The following is a 19747-nucleotide window of genomic DNA, read 5'->3' on the forward strand; positions in this document are numbered from 1 at the left end:
TGAATGAAGGTAAAACCAACTGATTTATTTCTTTGTAATTTGAGTTAATAATAATTTTCTGTTTAGACGCCACTGCTGTTCTAAGTTTATTAACACTACCGTATCTAATGCCAGTAGTGATTGTTACGACAATAAAAAGAAATGGAAACCGTCTAAAGTTGAAGTAGCGAACAGTTTCATTACTTACGTGAAAACCAGTGAAGAGATGCAATTGATGTTGGAACGAAGACATCGAAAATATGCGGAAAGCAAACAATTATGCCAACCTCTAATAACAATTGTTGGACCAGATTTGAACAACCTGAAGGGCTATATTTCCATCGATAACTGTACATATCCTTTTGAATCGGCCTTGAAAAGTGTAAACACTTGTTTTAAAATAATTCATGCAATTGTTGCAGAATATCCACCTGAATGTTCTCATGTTTGGCAGTTAATACAAATTTACATCTATGATTTAAAGATAGAGTGGGACAAAAAGTCTTCAATTGTTTCTGCTCTGATATCTGATTTGTGTAATGAATCTGAGAGTGAGAAGTAATATTTAAAAATAATGAATTGTCACAAATTTTCAAGTTCAAAAAAAAATTTATTATTGCATATGAAATATAGACATTCCTATGATGGTAAATATATTCGCTGCATTTCGTATTCGTGTCAAAGAGAATTTAGTTCATACAACTCTTTTTACAAACATCTTTCGAATTTTCACAGAAAAACTTTCTGAATACTCAGTGGTTGTCTAACAACGTTACAGGTCAGTGTAGTAGTCAAGATACAAATTTTACACTACCTTTATTCCATACAGCTCCCAATAGTGTTGTTTCAAAAACAACAGTTTCTGATTATTCTGAACCTTTTAGTAACAGATTATATAATGACATAATTGCAAATAAGGAAAATCAAATTGAGAGTAGTATTGCGCTTTTTATTTCTCACTTATATAGAATCCTTTAATTATGCGAATGTCTGGTGCCTTAATAAATCTTTGGTCAATGAGATTCGAATCAAAGCATAGAACTCTAAAAAATATATCTAATATTTCTTACTCAAAAAAAAATATTTGCTTAACAATTGCAATCCGACACCAACTAAAACTATGTAAGAAATTGATATCTAAGGATGGATTTTCCCGATTTATTGAAAAATCTACAATTACAGAATATAACAAACAAAAAGGATTTATTTATAAATGGATAAAAGTTTATGACAAACTAATAAAACACGGGACTATTTTAATAGTGTATCTCACAGAATCACATCCAGTTTTTGGCAGTGTATGTTCTATTGCTGAAACTGAAGTTGATATTATAAAGATAACGTTCCAGTTATTTGAAACTTTAGGTTATGATCAGCATTTACATGCATATTATGTTAAATTACAAAATGACATTAAAACAGAGGAACTTCAGGAGATTGATAAGTTACACGTCAATTGTTTATACCATATGTCATACGATGGAAGTAGTTTAATTAATATAAATAGTTCTGTCTAAACAGACATAACAACTGAAGTACATATATTCATCATATATATATTATGTAATAGGCTAATATATAAAAATGTTTCTATAATGTTAAGAAGTATTGTTTAATTTTCTTTATATGTTTATGTTTATATTTTCATTTTATATTCAATATACCTATGCTTTCAATAAAATACGAGTTTTTGTTTAATTCCTTCCAAAAGTGCGAATCAATTAATTAATTAATTAATTAATGGTGCGGCAGTAACAACCATAAAATATCGTTCATGATATCATTTATTACAGTTGAAATACATAATTTTTTGTTACGACAATTATTAAATTTTGTTTAATAAGACCGTAGAATATTGTTCCAGCAAGTACAACATTTTTGGCTTTTATAACCACAGTTTTGTGGTTAACAGATTTACAATATTTTAAAGTTCTTGTAACCATAAAAATTAACAATAAATTCATGATGTTTGTAACTAAAATAATCATTGTCCTATATATGACCACAAAATATTGTAGGAATTGCCGATATTATAATTCGTGGAACCATTTATTTTTTAGTGTGAACAAATTCTTTCAAACATCTGTGTTTGTTTTGTTATTTTTTTCATATCTATCAAAGACATTCAGATTAAAAGCCAAGAATGACTCGATTACAATCAATTGTTAATCACCCAATACACTCTGTTTAAACAATAAGTTCTAAGAATATTCTTATTGTGATCGAGACAGAACAAATAAAAAATCGTGGGGTATTCTACGTTGTGCAGTCTCATGTTAGGGTACCCCGTTAAACTCAATAATTTTCGCAATTCCAGAGTAGATCGATGTTTCCCGCCATTGCTTGCGCACAATGCAACTTTCACCACTTCGTCAAAATTTAACGAAAACAAATAGATTTAATTATCCGTGCATGCTGCACGTGATCGCGCTCACACCAACACTTTATTTAATCAACTTTGTCATGGCAATACATCGTCCTCGAAATTTACGTCCGAACTGATGAAGACTTCGAGAGTTTGCAAAAAATTCAGCTAACAAAATCTCGTAGAACAATTTTTACACAAGTCAAGTTGATGGAGTGAAAAGGGGAAAGCTTAACGCGTTTAAGTTCTTAAATTTAATTTTAGTCAATCATCTAACTTCAAGATGGTTTGAGGTAAAATTTAATTTCGCGCTCGTCGAATCTACAACGAGAGAGACATATCGGAGTGTGACGAAAGATCTTCCTCCGGTTTGTTTCTTGCTGCATAATTCATTTAATTATTACGCTGTGCGAATTCGAAACTGGGAATGTTTTGCTGATACACCGGTTCATCTTACCCTCTAGCCGGTTCAAAGTGGTAGAACAACACATTGGCTGCTAATTTCATTTAGACCTCGTTTGTCCGACCTTTTCAGGCTTAATTTCATTACGTTCTGCTTTGTCGTTTAACACTGCAAGTGTTTTCGTTAAGAACGACGCACAGGACCGCACATATTTTTTTCGGCCAGACGTGGGGTAAATGAAGCGAAAACGTCTACTAGGGGAAAAGAAATGTGTCTTACTTGTTTGGTGACGGAGTCGATGAGTCTCACGTAGATGTCTTGCTCTTGTCGCACACCTGGAATTAAAGACAACAATTAGTATAACTCTACTTTAAAAAGAAATCATATCTTTTGTAGTTGGCACAATAATTGTAGCAAAATTTGGATTGTATGCATCAAAATATCGAAGAAATATGCGCATAATATGCACACATTTTTGGTCAAAATATGCACCACTTTATTAAAAATATGCAGCTAAATATGCAAAACATTTTTGAATATTTATGGATAAAGTAGATGTCTTGTAACATTTTTTTTCAATATAAGAAATCAAATTATAACTAAATTAAGTATGTAAGAAAATGTATTTTAGCCATCATTTTTATTAAACCAATTGACTATTAAATGTTATTTTAAATTCTCTATTAAGTATATGTGGATCTATCTATCTATATCCACATTTACAAATTCTCTTCCCAAAATTTTACTCAAAAGCGACAAGGTAATAAATCCTACATTTTCTTCTAAAACAAACTTAAATTTTAGAAAAACTCTTTTATCTTGAACATTGGATAGTTCTGAAAACAATTTCTTACCAGCTGAATAGAATCTACCAGTGCTAAAATGTTTCATTCAAGTTTTAAAATTTTATCAGCAACTATGGAAAAATTTGCTGAAATAAATGCCAATTGAGGTGCCAGTTCTGTTTTAGGAAAAACTATTTTACATTCTTTAATAGAGGTAGCATCGTCTGACAACTCATTAACAAAATTCTTAATTGCATTGTAGTTTTTGGTATAAAATACAGAGTTTCTATAAATGTTTACAGGGTCGAAGTAGGTTATGGAAACGTGCCGCCTCTCAGTTTTGGATTTTACTAAATGCCAAGGACAGATGATAAATACGACAAACATCTATGTAACCGGTTGCCTAAATGCTTCATATCTTATTAAAAAATGAAACTAATTAAGGAAACAAATTTATTGCGGTTAAACATCAAGTCCGTTAATATTTTCACAGTTGTTTTTAGGTGTCATATTCTTCAGGATTAAAAAAGAAACCGTGTTAAAAAAGTGTTAATCTCACAAGCCCTTGCGGGCCGCCACAGGCCGTATCTCAGGAGGACTTCTTCACTTTGCGCATTATCAAGCAAGTTGTTTATCCGGAAGCAAACCAAGCACAAAATTGGTAGTTTGAAGAGTAATTGGCCCCAGCAAATTTGTTAAGATAATTAGTTATTACAGAGCGGTCAGAGTGCGAGGGTTGTAAACTAATTATGACGAAGGTTTGTAACAAATTCGGGCAAGTTGTCGGTCTCAAAGGCCCCAAAGTCCGAAGTATAAGACGAAGCCTGAGGCAAGTGCAACTCTTGTACCGCAAATTCCTCAACGGCCACCGCCTCCTTATCTCGACGGACGCAACCCTCGGTGGCGGTGGTCTATCCAGGCGGGAAATCCGTCAATCCACAAAAGACCAAAGCAAACACGCGCTGAAAGATTTATAACGCTCGCTAATAGCACAGATAAATCAACATTCGCAGTATCTTCTACGGGCAGAAAGTGAATTTTCCACTTTACGCAATAACGAGAAACCGATGGCCTAGCAGTAAAACGCTTGTAAATGCAATTAATTAATTAGTTAGTTGATGGTTTATCAATTGTCAATTACTTGACTTGCAAACTTGTTGCGCTGGACGACTACCTTTTACATTCTGCTGGAAAAACACTATTTACACTTTAGTGCAGTAAGGCGCTCACATATAAGGAACTGGTCCCCGACGAGAACGCACCAGGAATTACAATCGTTAAAGTAGACGTTGCTTTTAATTAGATGGATAATTAATCCAACTAGTCAATCAGATCGACCAAAACGGGCGGTTTACCTTACATATGGCCTCTGTCCTCCGCGGAATGTTCCGATGCATTTTCGTTTCAAATTACGCACTTTAATTGGAATCCTAATTACCTATATCTAGCCACGTGCTGGGATTTTTTGCTCTTGCGACTGAAGCAATTTTGTAGTCGCTTTCGATCTTGACTTTGAAGATACAAGGTTTTCGTGAATGTTTATGAAAAAAGTATCTATGGAGCATCGAAGTTTCTGTTGAGGTGAGGTTGATTTAGTAATTTTGATTTACCGCCACTTGGATTTTGTGTTAGAATTTTACAACCGAGGCGAAGCCGAGAGTTGCAAAAACACTGACTGCGCGAAATTCATGTGCGATTCTTGTTATATAATTCGTTTTACTTCCCAAGCGTTAGCTAAGAAAGTTTCGTAATAGGATTATTTTGATGAATTTCGTATTTTCTCGACGTTTCACAGTTACCGATCTCCCGTTTCCGTTTATCGTCTGTCTGCCTGTCTGTTGGCTATTTGATTAGTAAAAAACTACTAACAGGTTTTAAGTGTACAGTAAAGACATCACTTTTGTGTACTAATAAAAGTTTATGGTCCTGTGTAGCCAGTAATGGTCGAATAACCTTTTTTAAACGGTGCGTGCTGCTTTGAAATCTGCGTAAATTTCAGGGTTGTATTTAGTACTGGAACATAGTTGGTCATTAGAGATTCACTCGACTAAATACGGAGACAAAATAATTTCACGATGTTTAAAGTCGACTATGTAGCGAGCTACAAACGCAAATAACAAGTTGATAGTCTATTACTGTATGCGACCCTTACAGATAGCTCGATTAAATTCATTACAAAATAAACAAATCCGTCTCTGTACGCCTACACACTAGGCTGACCGAAGATTTGTGAAATAAATATGGTTTAGGTATTATCTTCGACTTTTAAGAACTAAAATTTTATTAGTAAAGAAAAATAGTGTTTCACCGGATAGTGGTCTACCGAAAATTGTGCTTTCTAACTTAATACCGCTAAATAGAGTCCTGTTTAGGTGAAGCGTGCCAGCAAAAGATAACAAAAAGCCTCTCTGAAGTCTGGAATAGTCAGTCTCATGCATTTGTATCTAAAAAGCTGCATTAACTATTCGCTGACCAGGGTGGAGGAGGAGTTAAAAACGTAAAACCACTATTCTCGTTGGTGTGCTATACTTTATCAACCAGGTTGTAAAGAGCTCACTTTTTTTTTTATTTTTTAAGAAACACACCAACATATCGAAAGAAAGTGAATAAAACAGGGAGTAAAGTGCAGTAATAAGATATGTGTTCTATTTGAAAAAGTTGGTAGAAGGTCATTTCGGCAGCAATTTCTTCGCCTCTGAAGTACAATCCAACAAATCCCGCTTGTTCGAAAAATTATAAAATTTGATTTTGCACAATTTTATTTGTGATAGCCTCTATACATAAATATAAAATAAAAATATAATTTAACCACCCATAATCCGCCACTGTATTTGATTCGAACGTATTATGTTACGGAAACTCATTCTGTTAACCTGTTTATATTTGGTTTCGTGCGGAGTGAGGAGAAATCAGGTGAGCAGTCAAACAAATGCTGCAACAGTATGAACGCATTTATAAAGCTCAAGGCTGTGCCTATTTCTATTGAGTTTCCCCATTGAAAAATGTTCCGATCATCATTTCAGCAAGGATTCCTATTCCGATTCCGATACGTACAGTAGATGTGCAATACTAATAATAAAAATGTGGATACCTTGGGTAATATATCAAGGCGGATTCATAAACCACAAGTATAGAAATATGTAGGTAATTTTATAAAATTTACTAAACATTTTTTACAATTTTACTGAAACGTCATCAAATTGTTGCTGGGAACGAAAGGATAAGTTTTGGTTAGCGTTTTACCATCTACACAATATTCCTAACATACTTAAAATTTTTTACAACATTAGGTTCAGCAGTTTCGGAGATTATATGTTTAATAAAATTCGACATAAACAGATGGTAGATGAGAGACAAACAAAATGAAACGCGAGACCTACTTTTTCATACTCTAGAGGCCATGAAACATCGAGCAGACATGAAAGTAACCAATCGTCGGATTGGTTAAATATTTATATTATTTAGAAAATGTGATATTCAAGGATTTTTACTTCTTGAGCGTAAGCTACGGGAGTATAATAATCGGGCGACTTTTCAAATTTTCTCGACGTTTCGTGACAGAGTGCGAAAAAAGTGGTCCCCGTTTCCGTCTGTGTGACGATGTCGTCTGTTTAACTGTGTCGATTTTTATTAGACAGACAATCTCTGAAACTACCAGACCGATTGTTGTCACATTTCGTATGTATATTAGAAATATCATGTATATAGTAAAACGCTAACCAAAATTTGGCTAATCATCCCCACCAAAAATTTAATGACGCCATCTCCAAAATTTGCAACAGTAAATGTCATTTAAATTTTATAAAATAAAATACTCCTCCACTGGTGGTGTATGAATCCGTGTCAAGTTTTTTACTTTATACATTCAGTTTTTGGAAAAAAAATCAAAGTTGTATAATATTTTGCAATGTAATTTTGGAACTGCAAAAGTGAATGCTCTGAAATATTACAAACTTTTGAAGGTTATCATCAGCATAATAAATCGTCAATTAAAATTTATTCGTTTGTACTCTCCCAAAAAATTGATGAGTCAGTGTCAAAATTTGCTGAAATATGCAAAGTATTATATATTATAGTCTTTGGAATTACTTGTACAGGGTGACGCAAAAAAAAAAATGAATGAGGCAATATATTTAATAGTGTACTGTTATTATTGGTATTACACTGCTTATATCCAAATCGATATACGCAAAATGTTAATGACGTCATCACAAAATTTTGTAACGGAAAAGAAACGCGTAGGACGTTTCTTTACCTTGAGTTTAACATTACACGTGTATACCTATCTTTATTTTAACTTATATTCGTAAAGATTATCAAAAAATAAAAAAAAATCACAAAATCCAATCTTAGAAGTTTTCCAAAAACTGGATTTGTTGAAGTGTACCTACTTCAGTGGAAAGGGAAGTTCTGTCAAAATACCGTGCGATCAATTTCCTTATAAACACTGTTTACATTAATATTTAAGTTAATTAGTTTATTGACGCTATCACAAAGCGTAGGAAATTATTGTCAGAAAACGGCATTTTAAAAATAAATTGTGCTGATCAAGGCGAATCGGAGTAGAAGATTAAAAAGTGGTTGCACAATTTACTAAAATATTTTATTGTTTAGAGTCATTTATACCATTGTAATTTTGGTAAGCAAGTGTGGGAAATAATGAATCAGATTTGCTGGATTTGCTGCTTTTTATAATTTCGTTAAGCGCCAGTGTGATTAAAAAGACGTCAGCGAACACAGCTGTGTAATCATACCTTAAAAATATTAAAATAAGTTTGTACAAAGAGAGATTTTATTCGTTTTTAAGACTTGTAAGAAGTAAATAAGAGTAAAATTTGAAGTGTAAAATATACGAAAAGTCATTTATTAGGATGGTGGGGTAAGAGAGGTGGCGTGCGTTCTTCTATCTTATCACAGCCCGATTTTTTTTAGTCTGTTGTTCGCTAGTGGCAAAATAGTCCATATTTCATTCAAGCATGAGTAGCTATATCGATCCAGTTTCTTTCTGTCCATTAGAAGCGACCTTGCGAGAAGGCGAAAAGACGCAAAAGAAATGATTTAGCGAAAGTGGGATCGGTTGACAAACCTCCGCATCGGGGCTCGTGGAGTTAAAGGAACGTAAATATTTGACAATTTGTTAATACAAGCGGTAATAATTTATGATGGATCGGGGGCAAAGGCAGTAAATGCATCGCACGTAGCTTAAGAGATTTCCGTGAAATATACAAGAAGGAAGACGTAACATGTAGTGAACCGGCGCTATATCTCATTTGCCACAGCACACCTCACTCAGCATCATCCCCGAGGAGCACTCTTCCTCTCCTTATTTGTAATAAAATAACTCCACAAATGCTCTCCCAGGACTCGGAAGATGGCGAACCCCGAGGCTTTACCGCCTCCCTGGTCTTTGTTCAGGCGCGCTATCGCCGGATAGGACTTCTTCTTATCACGGACTGCTCTAACCGACTCGCAACAGTATCGAAATAGTTTGACGTGCCGTAAACTTTGGCATTATCATTTTAATGATTCACGAGATGGACCGAGCGGTTTGGCAAGACGGTGCGAATGTCGGCAATAATAACGTCGCTAAGTCGTAACCACGTAATGCCAAAGACCAAACTTGCTAATAGAAATGTTCCAGGACGCCATTATCCTTCCCATAACGTGGCTTTACTGCCCGTTCTTGCAAAATTGCAAAATCATTCAATTCTATGCCTCGTTACGAATTCACTTGACCAGTGTGCTTTCAACTCTTGTCAAACATTTTTATATTTATGGGAATTTGCTAAACCATTCGTCATTGCATTGATTCCGGAATAATATAAATACCGAGAAAATATTTCTGAGCAGGTTTTATTAGTTATTACACATATCTACCTACATTCAGATCAAATGAGTGGGAGAAACTACCAAGAGAACAATAAAAAATACGAGCAAAAGCAGCCATGGATTTTTGAAGATTTGGCTTTGATAATTCATGGCGATCTTTGATAGTGTTTTTCATGCATAACACACAACATTGAGTAAAAAACAAAGTCAACTGTCATTAAAATTTTTGCCAGTGATTTATTTTACACGTGGAAGTTTCTTTTAAGAAACATGCCATTTTTTTTATGGGATACCAATGCCATTTAATACATTTTTACGATGACGTCATTAACTTTTAGGAGGGGACGAATAAAAAAGAATAATCTTTGCCTTGTAATTGTTACATAAATGTTAGTATTTTGTCATATTTTTAAAAAATTTGGGTTCATAGTTTTTAAAACGAACTGTAAAAATTGGTCGAAGGTTTTTTCGACAGGACTTCCCTCGCCCCTGAAGTACAGCCCAACAAATCCAGTTACTTTGAAAAATAAAAAAAAATTGTTTATTTATTATAATCTCTAGATTAAAACAAATGTAATAGATAATACGACTGACATTCTAAGATTTTTTAGAACTTGCTTTCCTGAATTCATTAATGTATTATATTTAAATTACCCATACCCTGCCACTTCACTTTCGAGCGCATTATGTTACAAAAGCACACTTGTTTATATTTCGTCTGGAGTAACCATGACAGGAAACTAATTAACAGTTGTTAAATTTAAAGGGGTGTTAAATTACAAATTTCCATAGTAATAAGTTAAATTCGTGAATCTGATTGGCTGTTTATTTTTAACAATCTTCAAATTTTAACATATTTGATACACAATTGGGCCTTATGCCTGTGTTGTGAGTTTTCCCATTTGAGAATGTTTCGATCAATTTCAGCAAAGACACGTCTGTCAATTGCGACATGCTGTGTAATACTAATAATAAAATACTGAGTGTCCCGTTCTTAAAATTTGATCAATAAAAAAAATAGATAATAACAGTAGACATAAAATACAAAAGATTCTATTGCGGTACAATTTGGATGCTCTGGAGAAAATCTGAAGACGGATCCGTACAGAACAAGTACAGGAGTAATCGGTCTAGTAGTTTCGGACATTACGTGTTTAGTAAAAATGGATACAGACACCAGACAGACAGAGATACAGACAAACAGAGAGACGGAAACGGGAGATCCCTTTTTTCGTACTCTTGGGGTCATGAAACGTGTAAAAAATATGAATGTAGTAGTGTAAATTACTAAAGGAAGATCACCCACTGAACCACTATGATCTACACGTTGCAACGTAGGATTGATAAACCATTTGTTACTATACAACGCCAAGACATGTTGAACTGATGCGAGAAATGACTAGCACCCACATAAACATATTTGTAATTGTTACATTTTATTCAGAAGCACATTCACAGCACCCACAAAAACATATTAATTGATGTAAAATGGATAGTTACTGGTGTGGTAGAACTGTTACATTTTAAGATATCACTTAGTGATAACTGCAGTCTCGTAGTTTTGTTTAAATAAAAACAAGAGTTGGAGATTAACACGCCTGTAACTGATACTACATAATCCAAAATTTAGTACATCAGACACTTTTATTGAAATGTGACCCAATTATCCAATGATTAAGGCAGCAAACATACAGATTTCAGATTTCAGGTATAGTCTATAATTCAATGGATTATAGACTAATATTCCGGATGGCTTGAAATGATCTAAAAACACCGGTTTCAATATTTTAGAGTAGATGAATTCTCAAATGTCTTCCTTGTGGAGAGATTTTCTTAAATCTTAAGAAATAAAACACATTAAAAGCTTCATTCGCCACCAACAAAGTTGAAATAAATATGAAATGAGATTGTGAGGCATTTCATGCTAAAGTGAGTTTAAGATTCTCAGTATTTTTGACACATTTTTTATAGTAAATCTTTACATTAGAACGCTATTTAGCATTATAATATTGTTAGTCCCCCACGGTCTGGGTTAAATTCAATTCAATCATCATTTCGTGTTCATAGTAAAAAAGGGATTTCTAATGTTTCTGAGTTAAGCTGATAAATAAGATATTGAAATTCAGCGTATGCTGAATTCATTAATATTAAACCAATATACTTTCAGCTTCATTTTTAAATAATTTGAAAATTTTGTAATTACAGCAATATCAGAAGTATCACTTACATGGAATTTAGTTACAATTTTTTTTACACTTTTTTTTCAAGATGAGCATTTTTTTTATTTTGCCATTTTACAGTTTTTGACTTAATTTCCAATAGTACTGAGGGTTTTTGGAAATTCATGGTGGTGGTTCAAAATGACCAAAAATCAAATAATAAAAATTAATAAAAATTATGACATGCGCTGATTCGGCAGCCTAGTTTAGAGAAATCAAAATTATCAGAAATCAGTTACTATCTACAATTTTGTGCTTCTGATCCTTGTTAATAGCACGCTTGTCGTATAAGAACAACAACCTTTATCTGTTAAATTGGCTTTCTCTGAAGCACAAACAATCAATGAATCAGATAAAAGTTAAATTGAAATTGTAAGGCCGGTATCAGCAGGTGTCAAGTGTTTATCCTGTTTAAAAATAAAAAATACACTCCATTGTAATTGAAACTGAGGAACAGAGAAAAAGTATGAACAAAACTATCGAACATACAGCGCTGGTATGGAAAGACGGGAAACAACTACTCTTTTTAAGAATCAAAATTTTGGATGCAAAGTCAAAAGCGATTTATTTTCGGTTCAAATGTGGAAAAAATAAGAAATAAATATTAATAAATAATAAAATAAATTGGGAATTGAAAACTAAGTCTACTAAAAAATAAATATTTGTGTGACTGAAAAAAGACATAAATTTTCTATGGAAATAAGAAAATCATCCAGAGATTGACAAACTATTTATTTTTTTTTTACACTGATGTTGCCAACAAAGTATCATTTCCAGCTACACAGCTACGAGCCATTGATTTCGTATTGTTATTATTCGAGATCATTAAATGAAAATTTTTATTTAAACGAGGTGTAGGAGATGATGTAGGTGACGATAAATGCAACGCCAACTCAATGTAAATCTTATTGTATGGAACCATTCCAGTTATAAATAATTACAACAGCTCACTGTGGAAAATTTTGTGTTTGAATTATACAATTTTAACCAGTTTAAAAATAAAAATGTCTTTAGAAAAAGAAAAAGCATGTATGAAGCACAAAAAGAGAAAAAAGAATTTGTGTTAGTTATATCAGTATTTGAATATTGAGTGATATACGTGCAAGCATCACATTTTAATTGGTAGGGTCTTTGTTACTTACAAATGTTATGATCTAGTTTTTTGAAAATTTTGAAAATGGATAGAGAAGAAAAACCAAAGAAAGAGGTAGAGGGCAAAGCAGGGTATAGTCTGTGATTGGAAATTTTTATAAATTTATGGAAGAGTTTATGTTGATACATAGGATTTTCCTATCTAGGTGTAATAGAAATTTATTATTGATAATAATTTGTTCTCTATCAAAGGTTTCATGACTTGGGGGAATGTGAAATAATCTAAAGAACAAGGAATTAAATGCTGTGAATTTATGGAATGAAAGGTGAAAAAAAGACCAAGGTGTGATGGTCCCAGTAGTGGTGGAAAATGGTAACGCGTAAGTCTAAAAGTGGAATGAATTATTTTTTTCGATTTTGTGGGTGAATTTTATTTAAGGATAGAAAGAATTGATAAAATTTAAAAAAGAGTTAACATAGTCAAGAGAACCTTGAAAGAGGGATAAGATGTCATCTACATAGCGTGTCCAGAATTTAATTTTCTCTGTAAATTGAGGATTTGAAAGGATTTTTGCTTCAATATTGTTCATGAAAATTTCTGCTAAAAATGGAGATAGGGAAGATCACGTTGCTAAACTAGTATGTTGTTCATAGAAAATATTGTTAAAGCTAAATAAATTCTGTTTCAAAACTAACTCACATAGTATGATTAGGTTAAGAATATGCGTAAGAGGTAAATCTGATTCAAATAAAAAGTCAGTAATTAATTTAAGGGAATTTATTATTAATGTCAATGATGATGAGCTTAACGACATCTTTGAAGACGATTTTGATCCTGCAAATAGTGATTTCGATTAATTTAATTTTTATAGTATACTTTTTTAATATTCATTGTAAACTGTTGCAAAGATAATTATGTATATCTCAAAAAATATTTCGTTACTGCGTTGAAATGACTAGTGGGATGAGAACTGAATATTTTGTGAGCCCTCTCTGGATTTAAGAATCAGTAAGAATGACTATCTAGACTAGAAAGTGCTAGCAGTGTGTAGATTTGTAGAATTTAGTTACTATTCATTTTCAGAGACATACTTTTGCGAAAGAACAAATGATTCTAGTTCTACGTTTTGGTCTGCGGGAACAATATCCTTCATTACTCGGTAATATGTAATAGCCCGTTCTCTGTGCGCTTCCTTCAAACAGAACACGTTCTATGTGAACAGCAAGTGACTTACCGTTGGCATAGAGCAACTGCAGCCTGTACTGTATTCCATTGTTCGTTTTCTGGCCGTCGGCCTCCTGGAACAAAGAGGTATATTAGCAATTTAGTCGATCGTTTATATATATCTTAATAAATCTAGAGTGGAGAATTGGAGTTCGGAAGCCGTTGCCGGCGCGTTGCGATAATGGTTTCTGTTGTGACCGGCGCTCAGCTCTGGTTTGGGTTTCATGATAAATGTTCTGCCCGACTCGCGCCCTAATCTTCTGCATCGCCACGAACACAATTACACCCCCGCCCCTTGCCGCCCGTCTACAACTTCCTACCCAGCCAAAACACGCTGTATTTATTCATCTCACTTTCCCTCCGTTGTACACTTTACTAAACGGCTGCCATGGCAACGCAGAATCGGCAAAATGCTTCTTGGGTCCATTTTGACGGCCCGACAAAACGTCGACAAGCGCTCGTGTTGCGCCAGAATTAACACACCTAAACCAATTATTCGCACACCATTTTCGTATAATTCCTCTATGCATTTGCCGGGTTGTTTCTGGAGAGGGAGAGACGGTCAACATGCACGTTAAGTCCACGCATATTCATGAATTCGTTAAGTGATTGGCGTTATGAAGACATTTCAACTTGCGAGTTTTCTGAAGCAGAGCGTCCGAGAAATCTGTTTCAATAAGCGTGAAATCAGATAATGGCAACGTTTCAAGGAATGCTGAATGTTACTGCCGTTTTACTTTACTATCTTTAAGTGGCTGAATTCAGCACAGAAAATAACGTTTTTTAGGTTGGGAAATCTACACAATAAATGCGACCACAGAATTTATGAGGTTCTTAAAACACGAAGCTACTTTTTGGAAAAATAATTCTTTTAATTAGACCACGTCTTAAGCGTTCAATGGTTTAAGTATTTAGAAACCATTGCAAGGCATGGAAATATCCATAGATATTCTCTTTGTACTCCATATCACTTGAACTGTATCTTTTTGTAAATTATAAAGAGATTTTTCAGAAATTTTTAACATTTCGGCCGCCAGTTTTCGTCTTTTCTTAAATTGCACATCATGGTTTCTTTCTAGATAATCCAACACATTTAGTATAACTTGTTTTGTTTGATCACCAAATCGCTATAGTTTTTAGAATTAAGTAGAGTAGTAAAACGTTAAATAAACCAAAGATTCTGTTTGACAAATAATTTTGATGATAAATTTCAAAATTTGACATAAAATTTCTACAACGTATTCAAAATTTGGTAATTTTTTGTCTCACACAAAGTGCATAAGATAGAATGAGAAAAAGTTTTACTTGGGGTATTTTCACCACTATAGTTACGTATATCTCTGGTCAAATGAACTTCCATTATAAAAATGCAGTCAGACTTTGGACTCCTGAATGTAATACACCACACCAATTACATGTTTAATTTCTTTGTACATTTTCTGGTAGATTTTTGCCTGTTTATGACAATTACAATTTTGAACTTTTCTTAGATTAACGAAAAAATTTCTGAAAATTGATAAGTCACGTTTGATGTTGATGCACGCGGAGAACCTCAACTCCGGTCCAGGTCGGGCGTTCACTAATTCAACACCTTAGTTCCGGTCCAGCAAGTATCTGGCTCTCTAGTACGCTTATTTAGTGTGAGAACAGATGCAATTCATTTTGGATTAAGAAGCAAAGTATGTTAAAAATATTTTAATAATTGTATAATATTGCAAAATTTTTTATCATATAAAATTCTGCCGTTGTCTAATTTTTCTATTTATTACACGTCCACTTTCTGACTTATTTAGTTTCACGTTTGTTACTGTTTGCATTGATTTTAAAATTGGAATTTAAAAAGCAGCTATGCAAAGTTTACAAGTGCTGTTATCAGTTTGGACCGGAGTTAGTGCGAGGGATTAAGGCACTCCAGGTACCAGTGTAACGAGAAATGACTTTGTAAAAGTGGTCGAACGACGTGACTGGAAAAAAGGGAACTAAGAACCGTTTATCGTAGGAGGTTCGCATATTCAAGACGGAAAAAAATTGGCACCTACAAGTACAGTATTTATCTTAACCAGTTTCTTAAAAGTACTTGTACAGCAGTCGCTTGTAAAATTTTTAAAACCCATTAAGCCAGCCCATATAGAAATAACTATAATTCAGTAAAACTATGTTATCACTTTTTCTTATATTTACCTTGAACGAGCGATTAAGATTTAGTGTTCACTTACATTTCACAAGTCTAATGAGACTTTTAAAAATTGACATTCAAATTAACAATTTTTGTTCTTGTCGTATAGCGGCTCTTTCCAACTGTTTTCAAAAATTTTAGCTTTAGTCAAGCTTTGTACACTAAACGCGCCTCGATATTGCCTCTTTAAACAATCTATACATCAGTAACTAACCATTTTATATCCAATTCCGTTCCAAAACATTTCTTGATTATGTTCATTCAATCACGTCAACCGACTCTAACCATTATAAATTCCAGGTCAGTATCGTAAAATTTTTTTCTCAATGATTGTCAACCTATGTTTCACCATGTAGCATGTTTTTATTTATGTTTTCGAGAAACTGAACAATGTAGGTACGTAGTTTCAGGTAACATCTTCCCAGAATGAACGACCTGTCAGCCACCATCTTTTTAATCAGGATGTACATTGGTCGTGCATGTTTGCATTACACTGCAAAAGTAATTTGCGTGATTAGCATGAAATGTTTCATTACAAACCCTGACTTGTAATTATTTTGCTTGTACTCTAGGTAATTCATTAACGGCAGACCGGAGGCCGACACAAGATTCGTTTACTGAGCAAACAATGACGGCGACATTTGTTTTAATTGTTTTACATACTATTATCTTTAAATAATAGTCGACGAGCTACGTGTACTACACGTAAAACGTCCCGAAAGTCCTTTTATGGCGATTACAATTTATTTTAGCCAAGTGCTTTAACTTGCAATAACTCTGTGGCATTTTTTATTCAAGGAACCACGTTCGCATTCCTCGTCGAATTTGACAGATATTTGGACAAAATGTGTAGTTTTAACTATTTTCCTGGAGAACGAGTGCCTAGTTTCGATGTGGAGATTTTAACAGATTTTGACGCTTTTCATGGTTTTTACAAGATATTTCTCTCCCTCTCTCTCTCTCTCTCTAGATAAGACAAATACATTTTTATTAAATTACTATCGTGTATTTTGCAATTTTTTACTGCATACAATAAAAGTGAATTCTTTGTTAAAAAATTAATTTTCGTCTTGTACATCAATAAAATAAAATGTTCTGGGCGGGCGTGCGGCGTTCTTGCCCTTGATTAAAAACACCTAAATAATGTCATGAGACCCAATTTTCTCGAGGATATTGATCGCAGTAATATCATATTGTTAAAAGGTCGCCATTAGACTGACCTGATCCTTTTCGATAAATCCGATGAAAGCCGTCCTTTCGATTTCCACGGGTTGTCCTGCTCGGTCATACAAAGCGATGACGAAATGGAAGAAATTGGACTTTCGCAAGTTGCTCGGAGGTTGTTTTTCGAAGTGGGCCCTCCCCACGCCGATCCTGCGAAAGAAACAATAACACTTAGAATTATCCTGAAACGAACGTATGGACGTAAAGGGTCTATTAGCACATGCTAAACAGGACGTCACACCCTAATCTAATTTACCATTAGAAGATAACGTGGTTAAACGTTATTATTTGAAGTGTCACAACACCATCTGTGCAAAAGGGTTCGATCGAAGTGGTCAATGTGGACTCCATTGTCTGGATATGGTGGCAATAATTGCTTAGGTACCACACTCCTGGCTCACCCTAACAAGATAGCGCGACATGTTCAGGACGTGTCAGGTATTTCAGTTACTCGCCTACGGCCAAAGGGAATTGCTATAATCCCTTAAACGGCTAGCATTAGCCACCAACCAGCGTTTCGCAAATTTATCTTCGGGCGTTTAAAAGCACTAGAGGATTGCATTGATGGTAATTGAAAATTTGCGGAATGGGCCACTGTCGGCCACTAGTTAAGCTTCTGATAAGTTAATGTAATAGTTAATAAAAATAAAGCTGATAAGCATACTTAGTTACGCAACAAAAGCTGTCTTTAAAAAATCTACATCGACAATAAATTACAAGTTATTACGCGAATATAAGATCTTCAAATATTTCGGCTGATCAGAATTATTGGCTTAAAAATAAGTAATTATACAGTGTAGAATGTTTTCCATGCAGCCAGGATCTAGTTTGAAGTTCATATTTTACGTTGAAATTTAAATACAGTCTTAAGTTTATTTATTTATTGCACATAACTAAAGAATAACTCCTTTCATTTCCTGATGGATAATTATTTTTGTCTTTAGTAAGATCGCAAAATCTTATTACCCTTTTCTGATGCCATATTTTACTGCAACGTTTAGAGCTCATGGTTGGCAAATAACAAGTCTTGGAACTTATTACAAACATGTTATGTTCCCGCCAACGAATATTTACATTTACAGTTAAATCTAATAGTTTTGTTGACAGAGAAAATGAAATTTCGTATCTGTTTACTAAAAGACAAGTTTTAAGCTGATGTATTGTAGATTTCGAAGTTGCAGTAGCGCGCAAACAATGTTCTTTTAATAGGTAGGTAAGATATTTTTATCTTCCCACTCTATATTTTTTTAAAAAATGTCTCTCAAGATGTCTTGTTTAATAATAAAAAAAATAAATAAGTAAAAAATTTTGTGAGTCGGCATTAATGTTTAAATATTTAGAAATAATATTATAATTATTACACAAAGCTGTAATATGTGACATTTGATAAGGTTAATTCTAGGAGTTGATTTATATAAAGTGACAACAAATCTAGAATTTAATCTCGGTATACTAAAAGCAATTTTAGGAAGAAGCCAAATGCACTCCATGCAATTAGGAAGTAAATTAAAGAGAAATTGCACTATCAGTAGGACTAGTGCTTTGAGCGAATAAAACGAAAATCAATTCACCAGTAAACTGTTCTCATATCTTCGTACTAAATAACTACTGTGTAGAAGGTAAGACAGAAGTTTCAAAAAACAGTTTTTGTATAAACTTAAGTTGATTAATGTAGATATATCGGATACCAAATTGGAAGACCGCATTCCAGACGACCTCGAATATTCAAAAAATATATAAGGCGTTAAAGATTTTATATTATTAAAACTTCAGTAATTCTTGTAAATTTTACTCACAAACGACAAGGTAATAAAACTTAATTTTTTCTAAAACAGACTTAAATTTTAGAAAAACTTTTTTACCTTGAACATTGGATGGTTTTTGAAACCAATTTCTTACTAGCTGAATAGAATCTACCAGTGCTAAATTGTTGCATTCAAGTTTTAAAATTGTATCACAGCAACTATGGAAAAATTAGTTGAAATAAATTCCAATTGAGGTGGCAGTTCTGTTTTAGCAAAAATTATTTTAGATTGTTTAATAGAGGTATAGCATCATCCGGCACCTCATTAACAAAATTCATAATTGCATTGTAGTTTTTGGTATACAATACAGCGTTTCTATAAATTATTCTAGAAGTAGGTCGTAGAAACGAACCGCCTCTCAGTTTTGGATTTTACTAAATGCCCAAGGAGTCACGATAAATACGACGCACATCTAGAGTCGTGGAATTACCTCAAGTCAAACTTTTTCTCTTTCTATCTTATACACCTTGTGTGAGAAAATCATCAAAGTTTGAGTAGGTCGTAGAGTCTTATGTCAAAAATGAAGCGATTTAATGACCAATCAAAACAAATAAGTTTAAATGTGTTAGACTTTCTTAATATAAACCAAGATGTTTTGGAATTTAAGAAAAAAAGGAAGACAGAACTGGTCGCAAAAATGTTGAA

The 19747-nt window shown here is 33.6% G+C and overlaps 1 protein-coding gene across 5 annotated transcripts in view; it reads right to left on the reverse strand.

Moving 5' to 3' along the window:
* The window catches only part of LOC135127014 (transcription factor collier), a 166007-nt gene that overhangs the window by 120593 nt on the left and 25667 nt on the right, over window positions 1-19747 (reverse strand). For all 5 annotated transcript variants that reach the window (XM_064053305.1, XM_064053303.1, XM_064053304.1 and 2 more), the window contains exons 2-4: window positions 17294-17447; window positions 13908-13971; window positions 3027-3082 (exon numbers count right to left, since the gene is read on the reverse strand). In XM_064053305.1, the coding sequence (XP_063909375.1) occupies window positions 3027-3082; window positions 13908-13971; window positions 17294-17447 (274 nt within the window). The remainder of the gene's footprint in view (window positions 1-3026; window positions 3083-13907; window positions 13972-17293; window positions 17448-19747) is intronic.

This window comes from Zophobas morio, unplaced genomic scaffold, assembly GCF_036711695.1.
Source record: "Zophobas morio isolate AGI-343-1 ecotype UQ-CSIRO unplaced genomic scaffold, CSIRO_AGI_Zmor_V1 ptg000011l, whole genome shotgun sequence".
Taxonomy (NCBI): domain Eukaryota; kingdom Metazoa; phylum Arthropoda; class Insecta; order Coleoptera; family Tenebrionidae; genus Zophobas; species Zophobas morio.